Source organism: Miniopterus natalensis, chromosome 11 (genome assembly GCF_054644295.1).
Source record: "Miniopterus natalensis isolate mMinNat1 chromosome 11, mMinNat1.hap1, whole genome shotgun sequence".
Classification (NCBI taxonomy): Eukaryota; Metazoa; Chordata; class Mammalia; order Chiroptera; family Miniopteridae; genus Miniopterus; species Miniopterus natalensis.
In genome coordinates, this window is record NC_142091.1 from 44,360,695 (window position 1) to 44,383,316 (window position 22,622).

The window sequence follows — 22,622 nt, forward strand, 5'->3', positions numbered from 1 at the left end:
CACTTAATCTTTTGTGTTATTTCCTTAGGACAGTGTCATAAATGAAATTGAGTCAGAGATTTTATACATTTTTACAGCATATAGAAACAGTCTTAAAATGCTTTTAGAAAAGATTTCCTTCAATTACAGAGCTATTAGCAATGGATTGCATCACTCATTGCATCAGATTCATCTTATAGTCACGGTAACTATATTATTATGTGAAATATTTAAATTTGATTGTTTTAATTTTCTTTCTGGGCAGTGTGAACATTTTTCCTTTTTGAACTCAGCAAGAATTGTCTGTATGAGCGACAGCTCAGGAACACGTGGGCTGCGGACTGAACACTCGGACTACACATCCCAAGGTGCTCCGCGGCGCACCGACAGGAAGTTCCCGGAGCATCTCCCGCCTCCACGCTGAGGCGAAGAGGTTCTATCCGGGGCTTTGGCGCTTCTCTTTCCTTTCGCGCCGGTTGCCGCTGCGGAGCGCGGCGGGTCCATGTGCGCAGTGAGCGGTGCTGTTCCTGGCTCAGAAGCACCCGAGCCTTGGGTTTTAGCGAGTCCGCGCTGCGATGGACCCCAACACCATTATCGAGGCCCTGCGGGGCACCATGGACCCTGCCCTGCGCGAGGCCGCGGAGCGCCAGCTCAATGAAGTAAGGACGCCGGGCCGGCGGCGGCGGGCGGGCGGACTGTGGCAGGCCAAGCTCTCCGGGCCTGTCTAGAGACGCGGACGGCGTCGCCGAGGGGCTCAACTGGAGAGGTGGGGCGGGGACCTGACGGCGAGTGCCACGCCGGGGCACTTCGGGCTGCAGTGGTGGCGGCGGCCCAGGCAGCCTTTGCGTCGGGTCCTGAGCTGGGCCTCTGGCTGCGGTCAGGGCACGAGGAGCCGGCTGGGGCGAGGCCGGCGTGACGGGCTGGACACATGGCTGGGTCGGGTGGCCGTCTGTCCTCTGGCTCATTCCCCGGTCGTTCCTCTCGCCCAGAAGGGGGCGAAACTCACTGGGAGGTTTTTCAGACGTTTCCGGGAGCAGTCTTGCTGGCGCCGGGTTTGGAGGGGCTCCTGGGAATGCAGAGCTGTTCCTTTGGGAGCTGCGTCTGTCAACTTGTCACTTCACTGGGCTGATCGGTGACTTGCACAACTTTCCCCCTTAGGCTGACCTGCTAGGGAAAGCTTTCACCCGCCTCTTGTGCAGATGGAGGGCAGTGCGGGAGTCTGATTCACTCGACCTCAGGCGGCAGGGGAGGCAGGACGGTGTAGTGGAAAGTGTCAGGTGAAGTGCACTCTTCTAGGTAGAGCTGCAACACTAATTTCTTGAATGACCTTGGGCAAGTTGCGCCTTTTGATGCAGAGTTTTTTCCATTCATAAAATTAGGCCACAGGCTTGCTGTGACGGTCGAGAGTGCCTTGAAATGTGTCAAACTGTCTATCAACTCGCTGAGGGCATTCCCCTCTCCATATTTTTGGGGGACCACTCCTTGGAAAACAGACTTATGTGAATATTTTATTGTACTATATTTAGTTTCATTATTTGTTTCTAAATTTCTTCAACTTTATATATGTATGTGTGTTTATATATGTATATTTTTTATCCTCGCCAGGGGATATGTTAATTGATTTTAGAGCGAGAGGAAGGGGGAGAGAAACATGATGGGCTGGTTGCCTTCCGTACTTGCCCAACTGGGGGATCAAACCCACAGCCTAGGTATGTACCCTGACCTGAATCGAACACATAACCTTTTGGTGTATAGGACGTCAGTCCAACCAACTGAGCAACCCGGCCAGGGCAACTTTTAATATTTTAGTGAATATTTTAAAGGCTTCTTAAAAGGATCTCTGTAATTTCCAGTTAGTAATTGTCTGCTTTAGTGAAGTTTAGTGTAATTTCTTTTTTAGCCTAAAAGAAATTCCTCTTTAAAGTAGAAATTGAATTATTTTATGCTTCTCTTAGTTGGTAGGTAAATCACTTAAAAACATTGACTTAACAAAAGAAGAAGGAGAAAAGAAAAAAAAAACTAAGATCATTGACTTAGTAGAGGCTGCAGGAGTATTTCTAATTGAACATCTTCAATGTACAATGCGGTTTTAGAGATCCCTGCCCTTAATAAGGACTTATATTTTAAGAAGACTACCCACAGAGTTAAGACAAATTTAAAAAGTCTTAAATTATTTTTAAAAAGTTAAATCTTTTTTTTTTTTAATCCTCACCTGAGGACATGATTTTTATTGACTTTTTTTTTTTTTTACGAGAGAGAGAGAGAGAGAGAGAGAGAGAGAGAGAGAGAGAGAGAGAGAGAGAGAGAGAGGGAGAGAGGGAGAGAGGGAGGGAGAGAGGGAGAGAGGGAGAGAGGGAGAGAGGGAGGGAGGGAGGGAGGGAGGGAGGGAGGGAGGGAGGGAGGGAGGAAGGGAGGTGCTGCAACCAACTGAGCCACCCCTGCCAGAGCAAACAATCTACTCTATATGTGAGACCATCATTAGATCATACCAACAGTGATACCCTTTAGATTTCTTTTGGATACAACATAATGAGTTGAAACAAATTCCCAGTTTGGACCATTAGTAAACTATAGGTGGAGTTATGGATCACTTTATTTTGATTTGTTTTGTGATAGGTTAAGATGAACATTTTGTTTATGAAGTATTAGTGCACATGTAAGCCTACACACTCTAAAAGTTTAGTCATAGTTATTTCTACCATGACCTTGCTCTAATAACACGTTATTTTAACTAAACATACTTGCATGTAATTACTTTTAAAATTATTTGAAAGAGTTGGTTCCCTTGTAGAAATTGGATAAACAATACTTCCTGCAGATTTGAAATTTATTTACCCCTCAAGCAGGTATTGAATATCTAGTTCTATGTACTAACATCTTGTAATAGAGACTTGGGATAAGTATTTCACAACTAGTTTTTGGAAGATAATCAAAATAGTATTCAAAGCATTTTTTAATTTAACTGCTAAGCTGCTGTTAGGGTGTTGGAATACCGTGGAACAGCCAGCTCTGCCTATCTGTTCTGTAAAAGAAAATTTGATATTTGGCCTGCATTTCTGTGATTGTTATTTATATTTCATACATTCCTTTCACTTATTACACCTAGATTTTTTTAGTAATTTTCTTAAGATTACTTCTCTTATAATATTTATTCTCATCTATAATCTTCATTTTAATGAAGCGTTTCCATTTGAATACTTTTTTGCTAAATTTTCTGTGGCAGAACCTTGATTTAGGAAATAGATCCCAGATAAATCTTGAAGAAGCTTGGCTAGTAAGAATGAGGAAGTCATATTTTATTTCTGTCAGGCTCTTCTTGCTTGGCTAAGATAGGATGAACCAATCATTCCATAATGTCTCAACTAAAGCTATATTTTGGTTCATTTAGTTAAAAGAAAAAGATCATTGACATGAATGAATCTCTTCAGCTAAGTGAAGTAATCACTAACTGTAAAACTTGTAAATGTTATCAAAGTATTATAGTGCAGTAGTTATTAAAAAAAAGTGATCCTGCCTCAGAGCGATTGCATTTAACTATTCCACCTACTTGGAGCCCCTATTACTCAGTTATCTACTAGACTTGTTCTCTCACTTCTCTTTATCACTCTTCAACTGTTTCCATATCACTAAGGAATTCCCAGACTACCACACTCCGTATCACCCTTCACCTATTTATTTTTCTCTATAGCACTGATTTGTCATATATCACATAATTTTTTATTTTCGGGAGGTCAGGAATTTTTGTCTTTTGTTACTGCAATTCTTTGATTTGTCAGTGTTAGGCTTTACTGACTTTTTGTTTTAGTAGATAACAACGTAAGCTTTTATATTACATATAGATAAAATTAAGAAAGCCATTAGACTGCTAGAGGCCACAGTAAGGATTCTTTGGCAGATATTTTCAAGATATTTAGTATTCCCCGCTGGCTTACTCTGTAGTACGTTATAAAATATTTTTTTTTTGAACCACTATTATAATTTTAACAGACTTTGCCTCAAAGACCAGAGGAAACCATCTGTATAAGTAGTATTGGAAATCTAATTGAAAACCATCTTATCTTTAAAACAAAAAAAAAAACCCTGAAGAATTCTGTACTAGCTGGAGGATCTTAGAGAAGTTATTTAATCTCTAAATATCGTTTTCCTAATGTATAAAATGAGTTTTAGTATGTATGTCATTGTGTTATGTGGGTTGAGTGAGGTGATGGCATGTAAAAAATTGGAGAAAGTGTTTGGCACCTACTAAGTTCTCCAGATTGTTTGAACTGCCAGTTGATTAACCAATCCAACATGCCATACATTTTATTTCCAACTTTATTAACTTAGTAGTCGTACATCTCAGTGGATAATCGTCAGCACTAATGGCAGAACACAAGTACATATTCTTTGGACACTGAGATCGCTAAGTAGATAGCATTACTGTAACGTGAAAATTGGCATAATTATAAGCACAATGCCTGGCACATTATAGGATCTCAGTAAATATTTATCTTACATTCAGCAAATAAGAACTTGAATAATAGAAATGTTAAGAGCACTCATCTTTGAATCTTTAAACTAGATTTATGTTACAGGGATCTGTCACTTCTCATTTAAATTCTGTTGAGATTAATTGACTTCTGTATATCTAGAAGTGCAATTTTAAAAAACTTGTTTTGTTTGGGTAATCTAAAATATGTGACATCTGATGTCAATTCAACATTGTTTATTATGTTTCATAGACTGCTCTGTGGGATACAAAGACTCTTCTTTATGTACACATATACACACAGATACTCAGAAATACTTGTTTCTTCACTAATGAGATAGATAAAACATTTCTGAAGGTTTGGGGCAGATTATTTTAATAGACAACAGTCTTTCTCCTCTCTTCTTGCCAGTGTTCTTCAGTGAAAGCCTTTCTGTATACAAACCTTTACTCATACTGCTTACCCCTCCTGTTAAGCTCTTATCACCTAAAACTAAAATTTTTCCTATCCATAAATCTCATTAATCCCATTTTAAGTGCCATCTTTTCCCTCTCTGATCTTTTGTGGTACTGTGTAAACTCAAAATTCATCTTTTTGTACACCTAATCTTGTATATTCTCCCTTACATTTTAACTATTTTATTATTTATTTATTTATTTATTTTAAAATATATCTTTATTAATTTCAGAGAGAGGAAAGGAGAGGGAGAGATAGAAACATCAATGATGAGAGAGTCATGGATCGGCTGCTTCCCCCGACTGGGGATCGAGCCCGCAAACCGGGCATGTGCCCTGACCGGGAATCGAACCCCGATCGCCTGGGTCCTAGGTCGATGCTCAACCGCTGAGCCACGCCTGGCCGGGCTTAACTATTTTATTTAAACTAAGTGGATTGTTGTTTCTCCTACTCTAAGTTTGTTGATTTTTAAATTTATCTCCAGTAGGAATTAAGTCTTTAGATCAAAATAATTTTTTTAAACCTGGAGTATTAGCTGAGAGTAGACACAACAAATAATTGTTTCTGTTATTTAAAAAGTATTTGAGTGCCTATCATGTGGCATATACTATCTTTGATGCTGACTATCCAATACTGTACATAAAACAAAGTCTTGGTTGTCATGTCACCCACATTTGAACTGAAGTTTTAAATGTAGTGTTAGGAAACATTTGGGGTTTTTTTGAAATATTTATTCTGAATGACAATTTCCAGTCTGGTTCATTTAATAGCAGTGTCTTTTTCCTAAGCACTGAGCTAAGTTGTAGATACACAGTAATTCATGATTCCTGCCCTTCTGGAGTTCCATAGTCAAGAGAGCCCTCATAATACATGTGGTTGGGATTATAATAGAGCTATGTGTAAGTTTTAGATAAGGAAAACATTAAACTTGATTTTGGTTAAGGCAGATATGATCTCAACATCAGTATTCTCTGTCTTATACTTGCAGCCAAGAAAAATGTCCTAAGTGGAATTAGAAGGCTTACCTCGGGGCCTTTTAAACCCTTTGTTTCTAAGCTTAATGTGCTAAAAAAATGGTTATGTAGGCAGAAATGCTGCTTTCTCACATTCCTTATGTGAAAAAGTAAGTGAACTTAGCTTTGATTAGTTTCTTGGTATTTTATGTTTATTATTAATTTCATAAACTACCCTGAGTCACTCCTGGGATCTTCACAGATGGTTACTATTACTACTGTAATTATATATTTTATTTATAAATGTTTAATTTGATTTTATTAAAGGACTTAGGCAGTGTTTAATTAATGGAAATCTTAGGTCTGGAAAAGTGCAAAAAGTGTATTTTTTTTCAAGGTATGTAGTCTGAGCAGTTAACATTCCTTAATTAAGAATATTGCTAAGACCCTGGCAGGGTAGCTCAGTTGGTTGGAGCATCCTCCCAAAGGGTTGTGTGTTTGATCCGCGGTTGGGGCACATACGGGAGGCAACTCATCAATGTTTCTGTCTTACATCAATGTCTGTCTGTCTGTCTATCTGTCTCTCTCTCACTCTCTCAAAATCAGTAAAATATCATCGGGTGAGGATTTTAAAAAAGAAGAATACTGCTAAGTAGATCTGTTTTGAATTTGGGAGAAGGAACCCCTGTCCCTGGATACTTTGGCTGTTGGACAGGAAGTTTCTCAGTGACACAGCATGTTAAAGATCTGAAAGAAAGATAGCACTATAAAACTCTTTAGTTGGAAAGCATTTAAGTATTATCACTATTTTTTTAACTACGTTTTTATTGATTTTAGCTAGAGGAAGGGGGTGGGGAGGGAGAGGAGAGAAAGAAACATCAATAAGGAGAAACATCAACAGAGACTGGCTGCCTCCTGCACGCCTCCTGCTGGGAATCGAGCCCACAACCTGGGCATGTGCCCTGAGTGGGCATGGAACCTGTGACCTCTTGGTACATTGGTCAACACTCAACCACTGAGCCACACCGGCTGGGCAACCGTTATCACTATTTAATGAAAGACAGGAGGACACAGTGAAGAGCCTCAGTCTTGATTTACCACTATGCCTCATATTCATTAGGCAGAATGTAGTATTTGCCTTTGTCAAATTCTTTAGTGAAACAAAAAGTTTAGAAATCCCTGGACTCTTGAAATTTTTCTAGTTGTATTCATTTTATGTAAACTCTGATGTCACAGACCCCTTAAAGCCTCTCTCTTCTTTATAAATGGTGTTCAAGTACAGTAGCTAATTGAAGGCCTGTTTGATTGCATTCCAATGGAGAGAAATAATAAAAAGTAACCTCTTCAAAGTAAGCATTAAAAGATAGCTACATTGGAAAATTTGGGTCTAGAGGGGAAACTGATATTGGAGAAAACATGACTTACATTTTAAGTCTGGTTTGATGTGTTGTAATCATTCAGAAGAAAATGTCTGGTAGGCAATTAGAAATGTGGAGATGATGTTTAGGAGAGAGCACCAGTGGAAAATTACTTTTTTTTCCTGCAGGTGAATTGAGAGGAAGGGAATATTCGAGGTATGGGGTAGACTGAAGGGCTACACTTTGGGACATGCCCATTTTGAGGACTTTGAGAAACATAGGAAAAAGGAAACTGGAGAGTTGTGCATAAAAGTAGAAGAAAGCCAGTAAAAGGAATTTCAAGTAAGAAGATTGGTTGTGGACAATTTAGTTTCCTTTTTTCTTAAATGAATTTTGCAAGTTTTCTACCAGTAAACACAAATTACTTTTGTAATAAGTAAAAAGCTGTTAGGGGAAAAAAGAGTTGTTGACATTTCTAAGTGAGGGAAGTTAAAGTAATGAGACTTTTTGGGGAGAAAGCTTTTAAAATACTGTAAACTTGGAGAAAGCAATTTCTGATTACAGGGTTACTGAGTGAGATGCTAGCAAGAGTGGAGAAGAGATTGTAGGTTAAGAGGGTTATAGGGTCAGGGGAATGTTTATGTGGATAGATTTGTTTTTCATATATATATTTTTGTAAAGTTATACTTTATTTATGGGGGTAGGGGAAGCTGCCTGTGGAGTAGAAGTTTTTCAGGTCTGTTATTTCCTGTTGTAACAATAATAGTTTTCTACCTGTAATGTTTTATAGTCTTCTATCCTAGGATTACATCCTTTATACTGCTTCAAGACCTTATCTTCTTTCAGCATAGATCTGATAATGTAAAAACTTTAAAAAAAAAGTTCACACTTACTAGATCTTGATGTGGTCACAGTTTGCCTATTCATTTTTGTCTTTCACTATTTTCTTTCATTTTCCTAATAATCTCTTTAACACAACCCATACTTTTTCCCTTTTAAAAATCCTTCTCCCCCTTTCTGTGGGTATAAGTCCTTTAGGGTCAAAATTTTACCTGGTAGTCCAATTAGAATTTATTTCCCAACCTACCTTATAGTGATCTTTTATTTCTGTATCGTCTGGCACGTTGTAAGTATTAGTAATGGAAATGGAGTTGGGGTCCTTGAAGAATTTTCGTTAGATGTATTGAGGGTGAATGTTGAATTATCTGGGTTGATGATAAATAATGACAAGGTAAGAAGTTGTCTAGAAAGTTTTTGTGTTATGGTTAGCAGCTTTTATTTATTTATTTTTTTAAAAATATATCTTTTTATTGATTTCAGAGAAAGGAAAGGAGAGGGAGAGAGAGAGAGGAGCATCAATGATGAGAGAGTCATTGATCGAGCCCGCAACCCGGGCATGTGCCCTGACCGGGAATCGAACCCCGATCGCCAGGTCGACTCTCAACCGCTGAGCCACGCCCGGCTGGGCTGGTTAGCAGCTTTTAAACTTGAGTATTGATAGTTTTAGCTCTATTTTATGATGTATAATGACCTGACCCATTTGTTGCTATAATTCTGGGGCCTGTAATTAGTGCCAGCACTCAAAAGTTACTTTTATACTTTGACGCATAAAATATTTATTGGAGCCATCTTCTGAGGACTATATCAATGTTTACCAAACTGTTGAGAATAATACCATAATTATTCAAATTTTAAAGGGTTTTTGTGATGAAGATTGATGCTAGTGATATTTTTACTTATTTATTTTTAAGTTACCATAAAATATAAAGATCTTTTAATATATGATAATTTATATAAAAATAGTTAATACGTGATAAAATTCTTTTAACTGTGTGATAATTTGCTACACCTAAGAATGCCAGAAAGTTGTTGATCATCCAGTGACTAGAAGAATGGTTCTTTATTTCATTTGTGTTTTATAATGGTCCTTTTTTTTTTTTTTTTTTTTTAACTTTATTGAGGTATAATTTACATTCCGTAAAATTCACCTGTTGTAAGTGAAAATCAGTGATTTTAGTTGGTTTATCGAGTGGTACAGCTATCACCGCAATCCAGTTTTGGAACATTTTCATTCCCCCTATAATTAATTCTTCCAGTTTAGAGTTAATTCTCTATCCCAGCCCCAGACAATTGCTAATCTACTTTCTGTCTGAATTTTCCTGGGAATTTGGTGTCTGATAGTCAGTATTACTTTAAATCCATTTGTTACCTTCTTTGGGAGAATACAAGGCTTCCTGCATTAGGGATTTCAGCAGGATGGAAATTTGTATGGGGCAGGTAAATAGATGTCCCAGGTAGGGTTGGTTTGCCTGTGCCATTCCCACTGATCAAATTCATTTCTTTCTTAACCTTAGTCTATCTAGCTCATTTGTCTGAAAGTAACACTTTTTTTTTGGTCTGTTGCACTTTTAGATTTATCCGTGTGTGTTTTTGAAGGCAAAGTGACAAAAATAATAGAGTAAATAAGTTTTAAAAATAATTAAATAAGTAAGTTATTTTCGTAGTTCAGTTTTTAATATTTATTGAATTCATCCACATAAAGTATCCAGTTTAGTGGGTTTTAGTATATTCAGAGTTATGCAGTCATCACCACAAACTTCAGAACATTTTCATCACCACAAAAAGAAACCCTGTACCCATTAACTGTCATTCCCCATTTTCCCCCATACCTCCTTTCTTGGCTACTTTCTTTCTATATAGATTTGCCTTTTCTGTACATTTCATAAAAATGAAGTCATATGATAGGTCTTTTGTGACTGGCTTCTTTCATATAACATAATGGTTTTATGGTTCATACATGTATCATGTATCAGTACTTCATTCTTTTTATTACCAAATAATATTCCATTGTATATATGGGTATGCCACATTTTGCTTATCTATTCATCAGTTGATGAACATATGGGTTGTTTCCACTTTTGGGCTATTATGAATAATACTGCTGCGAATGTTCAGGCAAAAATAGTTCTGTTGATTTTTTTAAAAAAAATTTATTGAGGGATAATTTACATGTAATAGCTCAAAAATAAATGTTGCTCAAATTTTACCTAGGTAACCAGCATCCAGATCAAGATATATATAGCATTTCTATTAGCCTACAACTAACTTTCCCTTGAGACTCTTCTCAATCAATATTGACCTTTCCTCCTTCAGGTTACCATTATTCTGACTTCTGTTAACTATATATTAGATTTGCCTGTCATTGAACTTCATGTACATAGAATAGAATCACATTGTACCCATGTAGTCTGGCTTCTTTCTCAAAATGTTGCTTGATTCTGTAGGTTGGTTTTATTTTTTTAGTTATTGTATAGTATTTCATTGTATGAATTGTACCACAGTCTGTTTATAAATTCACTTGTCAATGGACAGGTATTATTGTGGGTATAAGCACTTATTTCTTTGGATATATAAGGGTGAAATTTCTTGGTTATAAAGTAGGTACATGTTTGAAACTGTGTTTTTCAATATGGTTGTACCATTTTATGCATCTACCATAAATTGCTTACCAGCACTGTATGAGTTCCATTTTTTTTACATTCTCACCAGCACTTTTTTGTATTGCATATGTTGTTTTGAGGTAGGGCTATCCTGTGCACTTGTACTAATTCTTTTGTAATTTGCTTATATATATTTGCTTTTTTTTGTTTTTTATTTTTTTATATATATCTTTATTGATCTCAGAGAGAGGAAAGGAGAGGGAGAGAGAGAGAGAAACATCAATGATGATAGAGTCACTGATCAGCCGCCCTCTGCACACCCCCGACCGGAGATCAAGCGGCAACCCGGGCATGTGCCCTGACTGGGAATCGAACCCGGATCACCTGGATCCTAGGTCGACACTCAACCGCTGAGCCACACCCGGCTGGGCTTTTTCTTTTTAGAGTGATTAACTCTTCCTCAGATATTGCAGATGTTTTTATTTCTTTTTACATTGTTTATACTGATGGGGGAGCTGCGTATATAAAAGTTTGAATTTCACCCTAGCTGGGTGGCTCAGTTGGTTAGAGCCTCATCCCATACACCAAAAGACTGTGGGTTCAATCCCTGGTCCTGGTGCATACAGGGGGCAACTGATGGATGTTTCTTTCTCCCCTCCTTTAAAAAAAAGTTTTATTTTTTATCTACTTGATACTAAAACTTTTTTTTAATATTTTCTGAGATGTATTTGAGAGAGATCTAGAATTCTTTTTTTTTTTTTTTAATATATCTTTATTGCCCGGCTGGGCGTGGCTCAGCGGTTGAGCATTGGCCTAGGATCCAGGCGATCAGGGCTCGATTCTCGGTCAGGGCACATGCCCAGGTTGTGGGCTCGATCAATGACTCTTGTCATCATTGATGTTTCTGTCTCTCTCTCTCTCCCTCTCCTTTCCTCTCTCTGACATCAATAAAGATATATTTAAAATAAAATAAAATAAATACCTTTATTGATGTCAGAGAGAGGAAAGAAGAGGGAGAGAGAGAGAAACATCAATGATGAGAGAGTCATTGATCGGCTGCCTCCTGCACGTCCCTGACAGGATTGAGCCCGCAACCCGGGCGTGTCCCCTGACTGGGAATCGAACCCTGATTGCTTGGATCCTAGGTCGACGCTCAACCGCTTACAGCTTATGGTGTCATGGTTAGGTTTTCCCCACTAAGATGATAAAAATAGATACATTGGCCCCCCTGGTGTGGCTCAGTGGTTAAGAGTCAGCCCATGAACCAGTAGGTGCCTGGGTTGTGGGCTCTATCCCCAGTAGGGGGCGTGCAGGAGGCAGCCGATCAGTGTTTCTCTCACGTCAATGTTTCTCTCTCTTTAATCCCTCTCCCTTTCTGTCTCTAAAATCAATAAAAACATATTTTTAAAAAAATAGATACCATGCCCGGCAGCGTGGCTCAGCAATTGAGCATTGACCTGTGATCCAGGAGATTGTGGTTCAGTTCCCTGTCGGGGCACATGCATGGGTTTCAGGCTCAATCCCCAGTGGGGGGCGTGCAGGAGGCTGATCAATGACTCATCATTGATGTTTCTGTCTCGCTTGCTCCATCTCCATTCCTCTCTCTGAAATCAATAAAGACATTTTAAAAAATAAATAAAATAAATAAATAATAGATACCTTGGCCCTGGCTTGGTACCTCAGTTGGTTAAGCTCCGTTGGTTAGAGCATTGTCCCTTATGCCAAGTTTGTGGGGTTTGATCCCTGGTCAGGGCACACACAAGAAGCAACCAATGAATACATAAATAAGTGGAACAACAAATCGATGTTTCTCCCCTTCCCTCTCTCTCTAAAATCAATAAATTAAAAAAAAAAAAAAAAAAGATACCTTGGTTTCCTTCTATTACTCTTGCAGTTTTATTATTTTATATTTAAACCTTAAGAAGGTGGAAATTGGTAAAGGTCCTTTGTTAATGTAACATTTATGGAGTACCTGTTGTGCTGTAGGAAGTTACACTGAGTGGCATATGCTCACTTCTAAGTCACGTGTTGCTATCCAGCCAACAAAAACAGTGGTGGTTGTGGTTTTGTTGTATTAACATAACTCCTAAACATAAACCAATAACTTCATTTGGGGTTCCAATCATAGAAAGCAGTCTTTTTCAACTCCGAAGGAAAAACTGCAATATTCGAACCTCAAAAGAATGTTGTATATACAACACCCCATATGTATGCTGTATTTTATGGGTGACTTAAGGAACTAAATGTTAATTTGGCAAAATTTAGTTTATGCCCTACAGGCTTTAGTACACACTCTGAGAAAGATGAGATTCTACTGTCTATGAATATAGAAACAACATTTGTTGTGTCTTGATATTTGCTAAAATGTTTTCCATATTTTATTTGTTCCTTACAGCCATCCTGTGATGTAGATTTTGTTATACTAATTTTGTAATTAAGACTTAGGTTTGCTGAATCAACTTGCTTAAAATTTTAAAATGTCACCTGGCGGGGCGTGGCTCGGCGGTTGAGCGTAGACCTAGGATCCAGGGAATCAGGGTTCGATTCCCGGTCAGGGCACATGCCCAGGTTGCGGGCTCGATCCCCAGTCGGGTGTGCAGGAGGCAGCCGATCAATGACTCTCTCATCATTGATGTTTCTGTCTTTCTCTCTCTCTCCCTTCCTCTCTCTGAAATCAGTAAAGATATATTTTTTAAAAATGTAGAAGGTGGTATTACCTATACAGGGTGGGGAAAAGTAGGTTTACAGTTGTTAGTTTGGAAAATAATACAAGAATAAACTCTGTTTCACACACTCACAACTGTAAACCTGCTTTTGCCGTATCCTGTATTTATAACCTAGACTATCTGATTCCAGCAGCCCATTCCAGGAGTTCATAATTTGATCCAGGAGATATATTCTGTAATTCTGTAATATAAGTGGCCTTAAAAGTGCCATAGTCATAGTATGGATAGTAGTGTCCTTTCTGAGCTAATCTGTCTGCCCCTTAAATATAAATACCCTTTTTCACTCTATAATGCCCCTGGGTAATCACAACTGCTTCCAAGGCATTTTTGTTTGTTCGTTGATTCATTCAATAAATTTGTTGACTCTTAAATTCCAAGCATCATATGAGGAGTCTAATTAATAGGAAAGGCAGGTATAAAGCCAGGACTAGACTGGTGTTGATGGGAATGGACGAAGTGGATATATTAATTATATAAGCATTTTGGGTATAGAATTAACAGGGCCTGATGTATTGAAGAGGGAAGTGTTAAAAGATGACATTCAGGTTTCAGACATGAATAACAGGATAGTGATGAGGTGGTTCAAGGAAATAAGAGTCGCAGCTTTTAGGGGAAAAGATGCTTTAAATATACCAAGTGTCAGAAACTTGGGATAATGAAGGTAGGGATATTAAATAGATCTGTTAGGATGATTTGGACTGCAAATAACATATCTGACTTTTTTTTTAATTTTTAGTTTTTTAAATATATCTTTATTGATTTTCAGAGAGAGGAAAGGAGAGGGAGAGATAAAACATCAATGATGAGAGAGTCATTGATTGAGTCCACAACCCAGGCATGTGCTCTGACCAGGAATCGAACCCCCGATCGCTTGGATCCTAGGTCCACGCTCAACAGCTGAGCCACGCCTGGCCGGGCCTGACATTTTTTTAAAGACTTGTTGGATGAAGTCAGCTGGAAAGTGGAAAAGACATCCCATGACTGAGTCCTTGCACCAAGTTCTAGCATTTATAGATTAAATAGGATGAGAAACCAGCAAAGGAGCCTGAGAAAGGGCCAGGAAAAGTGGTGTATGAATTGTGTGGCTGAAAGAGTGTTTCAAGAAACTAATAGTGGTTAACTGTTCATACCTATTTAGAGCACTGGAAAGGGCAAATACCTCCCCTTCATCCACTTAATTACTCCTGTTCAGGTCTTAAATTTAAGCAGTACTTCTCTGAATTAGGAGATTCTCCTTTTGAGTCTTCCATTGTGTCCTCTACCTCTTCATTATGCTTTATTGTAATTACCTGTTTATCTTGTTTTCCTTCATTAAACTAAAATAAAAGTCACTGTTCATGTAAATGTGTGCAGAAAAATACTTAAACTTGGGCTGGAAGGAGGTGAATTTATAGGTGGTGGTTAAATTATGGGAGAGGGAGCGAAACAGAAAACACAAGAAGGAATTTAACTTGAAAGTTAAGTTCTTTTTTAAAAAGTCAGAGACAAATACGACAGATTTAGGAATCAGTAACTTTTTTTGTACTGTTAATGAAAGTGGCCCAGGTTCATAGTATAAAATTTGGAAAACAGAAAATGTATAAAGAATAGCTCCTAGCTGGCCAGGTGTGACTCAGTGGAAGAATAGCTCCTATATAATCCCACCAGCCCAGCAATAACTATATTAGCATTTTTGGTGTATTTCATTTTGCAATGCATATGCTTATAAATGTATTTATTAAATTATTGTTTGTGTCCTACTTTTATTGAATGTTCAGTTATTGATTTTTTAATTTTCTATTGAAAATTTTTACTGGTTTAGTTTGTTTCTAGCCACTTAATATAATGTTTCTATGGAGAAATTATTACTGAATTGAGGAAATTGGTATGACAGAGGATATTGTTTTTGAGCTGCTGCCACCAGTGTAGGTTAAGAATGCTAATTAAGGTGAATGGGAAGTGCGGCAGAATGCAGGCAAGTGCAAACGTCCCAAATATTCTAGGAGTTAGGATGTTAAATTTTTTTGAGTTATTATAGGTGAGTGACAGGAAATAAGGCTGAGACCGGCTTACAGAGGGCCTTTTGTGTCAGTCAAGCCTTGGAATAGAGTACTGAGAATATTTGTTTGCTGAAATTTAAAATGTATGTTTTTGTTTGTAGGCACACAAGTCTCTGAATTTTGTTTCGACATTGCTTCAGATTACTATGTCAGAACAACTGGATTTACCCGTGAGACAAGCAGGCAAGTTTCCTGAATTATTTTCTTGAGTGTGTGTAAATATATTGTTTAAAAGATTTATAGTTGAATAGCAGAAGTATGCTGGGGTGGTCCTTCAGTGATTTTCTTCCCTGAAAATCAGTTTACCCTCATGTGTTTACTACAAACAGTAGGTGCCTTGATTTTTGGTGGCTGAGTTTAAAGAAGTATAATATTTCATTCAATTAAAAGAAGTTGGAAAGAGAAATTGATGGGGTTTATTAAAAGATTCTTTGTTTAGGCAATTGTTCCTTACAGCTATTTGCTTTTATTGTTTATTACATTTTAAAAAGTACTATTTCTTAGTTCAGGTTTTAGCGAGATAATGAGCAGTTCCTTCAGTATTAAAGTCTGAAAATGTTGCACACTACTTCCGATGATATCTGTTAGTCTGCAAAATAATGGATTTCACATCTTTTATTACTTAATTTATTTGCAGATATATACGTTTTATAGGAAATATAAAGTACCATTAATTTCATCATTCTAGAGAAGCCATTCTAGAGTTATTTCTTGCTTTTTTTATTGTTATGAATAAATGTGATATAAAAGGTCTTAACAGTTTAATTTGTAGTGTATTTATTTGCAAAGTTTTCTTAGTCTCTGTGTTTGATAAAAACGTTGTGGGTGACTACTGTAGCTAAGTATTAAATTTGTGTTTGATTATCAACTTTTAAAATAATAGAATGCATTATTTTTGTTTTTAAAATAGGAGTATTACAACAATGGTTGTTCTGAAAGAGAGAAATGGAAGCGTGGACATTTGTAAGGGATATTCTCAGTGCTTTCATAGTAAATACTCTTTTTGTCTAATTAATCTCTAGCCCCGGCTAGATAGCTCAGTTGTTTAGAGCATCGTCCTGATACCCCAAGGTTTCGGGTTCAATTCCCCAATCAGGGCACGTACAGGAATTAACCAGTGGCCCTAGCCAGTTTGGCTCAGTGGATAGAACATCGGCCTGCAGACTGAAGGGTCCCAGGTTTGATTTTCACCAAGGGCAGGTACCTTGGTTGCAGGCTCGATCCCCGGCCCCAGTCGGGAGGCAACCAGTCTATGTGTCTCTCTCACATCAGTGCTCCTTTTTCTCTCTCTCTCTCCTTCCCACTCTCTGAAAAACAATGGAAAAATGTCCTTAGGTGAGGATTAAAAAAACAAACAAAAACCAGTGAATGCATAAATAAGTAGAACAACAAATTGATGTTTCTTTCCTTTCCTCTCTCTCTAAAGTCAGTTTAAAAAATTAATCTATATTTTAGGTGTTATCTATTTGAAAAATATGATAACGCAGTATTGGCCAGATCGGGAGACAGCACCACGGGATATATCCCCTTATACTATTCCAGAAGAAGATCGACATTGTATTCGAGAAAATATTGTAGAGGCCATTATCCACTCTCCTGAGCTCATCAGGTATATACATATATATTTTTTAAGCTTGCCCATTTTTGCAGGTATATAATTTGGGGGCTTTTTAGGGGAGTGCAGAGTGGAGGAGTCTTTTCAGAATATACAAACCTGTCATTTTTATAGCAGAAAACATAAATGCTGCTACAGGAAAATTTCTTTTTGTTTTATTTTTGTACCGTGATTAAATTTTACATTTATAAAACCAAAAACTTTTAAACTTCATGTAAAACTTGTGAAACACACTGTGATCAGATGAAAAGGGGGTAAAGAAACTATAGAATGTTGTCTTGTAATTTATATCTTAGTCTTTTGATCTTTGAAATAGCAGGAGCAGATAGTTTTTGCTCAGTAACTTATTTTTGTCTAAACAGCTTTTTTTTTAATTAGTAAAATTTTATCTAGGTAGCATTTCTTCCTCCTTATTGTTTATTTTTAACTTTCAGGGTACAGCTTACTACATGCATTCATCATATCATCAAACATGATTACCCAAGCCGCTGGACTGCCATTGTGGACAAAATTGGCTTTTATCTTCAGTCTGATAAGAGTGCTTGTTGGCTAGGAATTCTTCTTTGCCTTTATCAGCTTGTGAAAAATTATGAGTAAGTGTCTCTTTCAGTTTCTGTAGAGTTTTAAGAGGTGGGAAAAGTTTGGAAATCTTATATATTAAAATTAGCAAGTTATGTTGATTTTAATTTAATGTTTTCTTTTTGAAATAGCATTCTTATTTTACTTCTGTAGCCTCTTCTGTTCATTCAGCTAATAAACTACTGGTGCCCTTTTTTCTTAATCATATATTTAGCTATTCAAAAACTGAGTTATCTCTGACTCCTCAATATGGGCTGATGAAGGCTTTTATAAAATGTGAAGGGAATTCAGAATACATTGAGCATTAGAGCTCTATTACTTCTGGCTTTTTTTAATCTTAATTTGGGATCTTGATAATTTACAAGAACCTACCACTAGTTCTTTTTTTTTAAACTGCCTCTACTGTATAAGGTGGATAGACTTTTTTTTCTTTTAAATATGTCTTTATTGATTCAGAGAAAGGAAGGGAGAGGGAGAGAGATAGAAACATCAGTGATAGAGTCGTCATTGATCAGCTGCCTCCTGCATGCCCCCAATTGAGGATTGAGCCTGCAGCCCAGGCATATGCCCTGACTGGGAATTGAACCGTGATCTCTTGTATCCTAGGTCGATGCTCAACCGCTGAGCCACACTCGGCAGGGCCCTACCTCTAATTCTTTCTATGTTGGAATTTCATATGGCCAATTTTAATTATTGCATTTTGAGGTATTCACAGTCACCTGTTTCAGTGTTTGCATATTTGAGCAAATTATAGTTCATATTAGTATCAGTAAGACATTGTTTTAGACCAAGGAATCATAGATCTGGGTTTAGGGAGCAGGAAAAAAAGAATCAAACCTTGGAAGTTGAGGTATATAGCACTAAAAGCAGTAAGTCAAATGTCAAAGGGGCTTTTTCTTGTTTGTGTGGTGAAAATTATGAAATTGATAGGCACATTGAAGTTTTGACATTAGAAAATTATGAGGAAGGATTGAGGATCGCTTACACCATGATGGTGGCTTTATTTCCAGTCTTGACAGCTACACAGATGCCATTGTGAGCCCTCTAATTCTGGGGCTTGTAGTTAGCCTCCGATACCCTTTTTGGGTCCCAACTCAAAGTAGCTGATGAACTGCTGCTTTTTTTCTGAGTAGGAGAGAAATATACCATTTACAGCATTGGTACTGGTGTTTTCTTGTGTTTCCACCAGCTACCCATCTTTCTGCTAAGGAATGTTCCAGCTGTTGCTCCAACCTCTGTCAGAGTGCCAGTTGTTGTAGTTCTGGTAAGTGAGTGACTGAAATGAGAGAGAATAACAATAAGCTGTCATTGTCATTGAGGAAGTTCAAGTCTCTCCTATCCTATAATCTTAGCAGGAGAGATTTTGACAGGGATTTTTTTTTTTTAATGGGAGACACAGGAGGCTGCTACAATTTTGGATTTCCAGTTCATTTTCAGCCAGTGTTTGATTGTGAAGCACAAGGTGTTCACAAGGGATCTGTGTGGACTGAAGCAGTTCTAAGAAAATACATGGAGAAATTGGAAGTTGTGGTGGCCTTCAGGAGCATAGATCCTCAGGAAATACTTGTCAGTTGAAGGAGCACAGAAGGAGCATTTGAAGAGGAAGGCATGTCACACCATATGGAGTAGTGTGAACAAAAAGAAAGGTACACAGGTGGAAATGAGACATTGTCTTTAGTGGGTAGTGAGAAGACTGCTATGGTATGGATAATTTCTGTTGAGAATTTGGGGGTAATTTTGGACTTGTAAATTGGGACTATGTTAAAGAGGTTTTGAATGTCACGATGGGAAATTTGGATGTGATCTTTTAGATACTGATGAACAACTGAAGTTTTTTGTGTGTGTGTTGTTGTTTTTGGTTTGTTTGTTTTTTTTAACAGAAGTTCTGGGCTAGTATTTAAGGATTTTCTATCAACATGGCTCACCAGATTGGCACACCATAGCCTTGTAGTGGGGCTTCTGTTGGTGTCACATTTCCACATATTCAGGAACTTTCAGGTCTTGTGGAAGAGTCATTTGTTTCCTACCATATATTACTTTCAAACCTATTAGCTTAGATTAGCAACTAGTACCACCCAACTTCGAGTCCTCAACTCAATGTAGAGAAGGAGGTAGGAAAGAAGAATGTCTAACAAGGAATAGACATTCACCCTCTTTTTTCTTTTTTTTTTTTAATATATCTTGATTGATTTCAGAGAGAGGAAGGGAGAGGGAGAGAGAGATAGAAATGTCAATGATGAGAGAGTCATTGATCGGCTGCCTCCTGCACACCCCCGACTGGGGATTGAGCCCGAAACCCGGGCATGTGCCCTGACCAGGAATTGAACCCCAATCGCCTGGATCCTAGGTTGACACTCAACCGCTGAGCCATGCCCGGGCGGGCAACATTCACCCTCTTAATGTGGGTGTCCACTTGGATTGAATAATGGAGAAGGATGCATAACATAGTCCTCACCTTTATTGTTAAAAGGGAAGAAATTAAATAATTAGTATAGCTTGTATAATCAGATTGGAGAGTACAAATGGCTTCCTTTTATAAATTGTTATTGTTTTATTGGCACACCATATCTCTCAAAGAAATGGAGAGATAACCTTTTAAAATGTATCCTAGGTATACTTTCTCAGCATTTTAAAATAATCTGTCAGTTTTATTGTTTAACAGTCTCAGTCATTATTTGTGTGAGCATTTCTCTTGGTGTTTTTTATTCTTGGCAGTTGACTTTGGTTCTCATTTCACCCAATAGCAAAAAAGAATCTAGCTTTTTAAGGGTGTCTACGTTTACCTTTTGAAAATGTGCTCAGATATGCAATTATTTTTCTTTTCTTTTTTTTAATATACTTTATTGATTTCAGAGAGAGGAAAGGAGAGGGGGAGAGAGAGAGAGAAACATCAATGATGAGAGTCATTGATCTGCTGCCTCCTGCACGCCCCCAACTGGGGATCGAGCCTGCAACCCAGGCATGTGCCCTGACTGGGAATCGAACCCCGATCGCCTGGATCCTAGGTCGATGCTCAACTGCTGAGCCACGCCCAGCCGGGCGAGATATGCAATTCTTAAATACATTTTCCCTGTTCAGAAAGTCTACCAGTAGATAAAACTGAATTCTGGTAAAAGGAAACCAATTTAAAGCCTTTTAGAAACATAATCTAAAAAGATTTTAGAATAATGACTCCTTAAACAGTTTATATTTTGCAAAGTTGTTATGCCTATTGACTCCTTAATAATGGAAGCTGGAGTTTCTTTCTCATAGTTCTAAACTAAAATATCGATTTTTAAATTTCTTTTTTGAAATAAAGCACCAGATGTGTTAACAAGATAGTTAAAATGCTAAGGCATCTGTATGTGAAAATATCTCAATTAGGTCAGCAATTCTTTACCCATGATATTGGAGCAAAATGGGATTCAGAATTTAGGAATTTTTGGATTTTAGAAATGTTCACATAATACATGTTATGTAATGTTCCTATTGAAATCTGTACCAGTACTCAATAGTAGTATTATACTGGCTATAAAATGTGTGTGTATTCACTCCAAATGGAATAAATGAAGATCATAAATAGCCTGTTGTGGTTGGGTTTTGTTGCCAGATTGGTTATTTAAAAAAAACTGGTTTATAATGCTTTTAGAAATAAAATGTTTTCTGCTTTATAGATGCCACTCTGTCTTAATACTCTTGGTATGTAAATTACTTAAGGATGATAAAATATAATTGATTTTATATCTGTCAGCTGCTAATGTTTAAAAGCCAAACCAATGTAGCTCCTCAGTTATACAGTATTCAGAATTAGAAATAGCATAGTGAATTGTGGTTAAGAAGGCAGACCCTGGATCTTGACTGCTTATACTCATACCTAGATGTGTATACTGGGAAAGATGTTTAACCTGTCTGTGCCTCAGTTTCCTCAGCTATGGAAGAGCTATATACTAATGGGGCCTTGAAGATTATAATAAATGCTGAGTAAATTTTAGATATTCTATTATTAATTGAAGTTTTTCTAAAGTTGCTTTTGGTTGCATAGTAGGTTTTTTCTTCTATTTGCTTATATTTGTGTGAACAAACAAGTAGTTTAGATTTATATATCATCTATAAATAAAATTGTGAAATAAAAATAAATTCTTACAGAATTAGTTTGTATTCTTACCCAAAGGTACAAGAAACCAGAGGAACGGACTCCATTGGTAGCAGCAATGCAGCATTTTCTGCCAGTGCTAAAGGACCGTTTTATTCAGCTTCTTTCTGATCAGTCTGATCAGTCTGTTCTCATTCAGAAACAAATTTTCAAGATCTTCTATGCTCTTGTTCAGGTAATCTTTATAAAGAAGTTTTTAAGTATAAAAAGTCAGTATATCTGGATTAAGTGAATGATTTGCTAGTCAAATATAAGTTGTGAAAATTATAAGTATGTTAAAAGTCTAACCAAGCATACTTACCCAAATATATAAACAAATCTAATAAATCTTAAATTATAAATGGTCATTCTTAAGTTCTTTTAAACCATCCAACATTATTTACAAAATTAGTAAATTTTTCTTGTACCATTCACCTTAAGAATTCACAAATCTGAAAATCAGTTACTTGATTACAGTTTACATCTAACAAGTACTCTGATATGCCAAATATATATAGATTGTCCCAATAACTACAAAACCTATTCCTAAGCTCATGTTACACAAAAATACTAATACTGTGTGCTTGACTGGCACACAATAATGAGCCTCATCATTTTTGTATATTGTTCCAAATCCCTTTGGAACAGAAGTTATCCACTGAGGAAATGGTTATGTCTATATTCTCAGTAGAATGTGATTAGTTAAGAAACAAAGTTTTTGATCAAGATTAAAATTTTGGTTCATTTTGTGCTATATAGCCATAGGATTCATCTCATCTACCAGAAACTTTGGTTCAATTTATGCCTTTACTTACTTTTTAAATCTCTTTTAAATAGACCTCCACTGAAACTGTAACTGACTCACAGTCTAACATCTCCAAGTCTTATCCCAAGGGC

At 37.2% G+C, this 22,622-nt stretch overlaps 1 protein-coding gene across 1 annotated transcript in view; it reads left to right on the forward strand.

Annotated features, from left to right (window-relative positions):
- The first annotated feature begins 427 nt into the window (after window positions 1-427).
- IPO7 (importin 7) overlaps window positions 428-22,622 on the forward strand; it is a 49,314-nt gene continuing 27,119 nt past the window's right edge. The window contains exons 1-5 of the mRNA XM_016206621.2: window positions 428-638; window positions 15,522-15,603; window positions 16,876-17,029; window positions 17,470-17,628; window positions 21,765-21,921. Coding sequence (XP_016062107.1) covers window positions 555-638; window positions 15,522-15,603; window positions 16,876-17,029; window positions 17,470-17,628; window positions 21,765-21,921 — 636 coding nt within the window. The 5' untranslated portion in view covers window positions 428-554. The remainder of the gene's footprint in view (window positions 639-15,521; window positions 15,604-16,875; window positions 17,030-17,469; window positions 17,629-21,764; window positions 21,922-22,622) is intronic.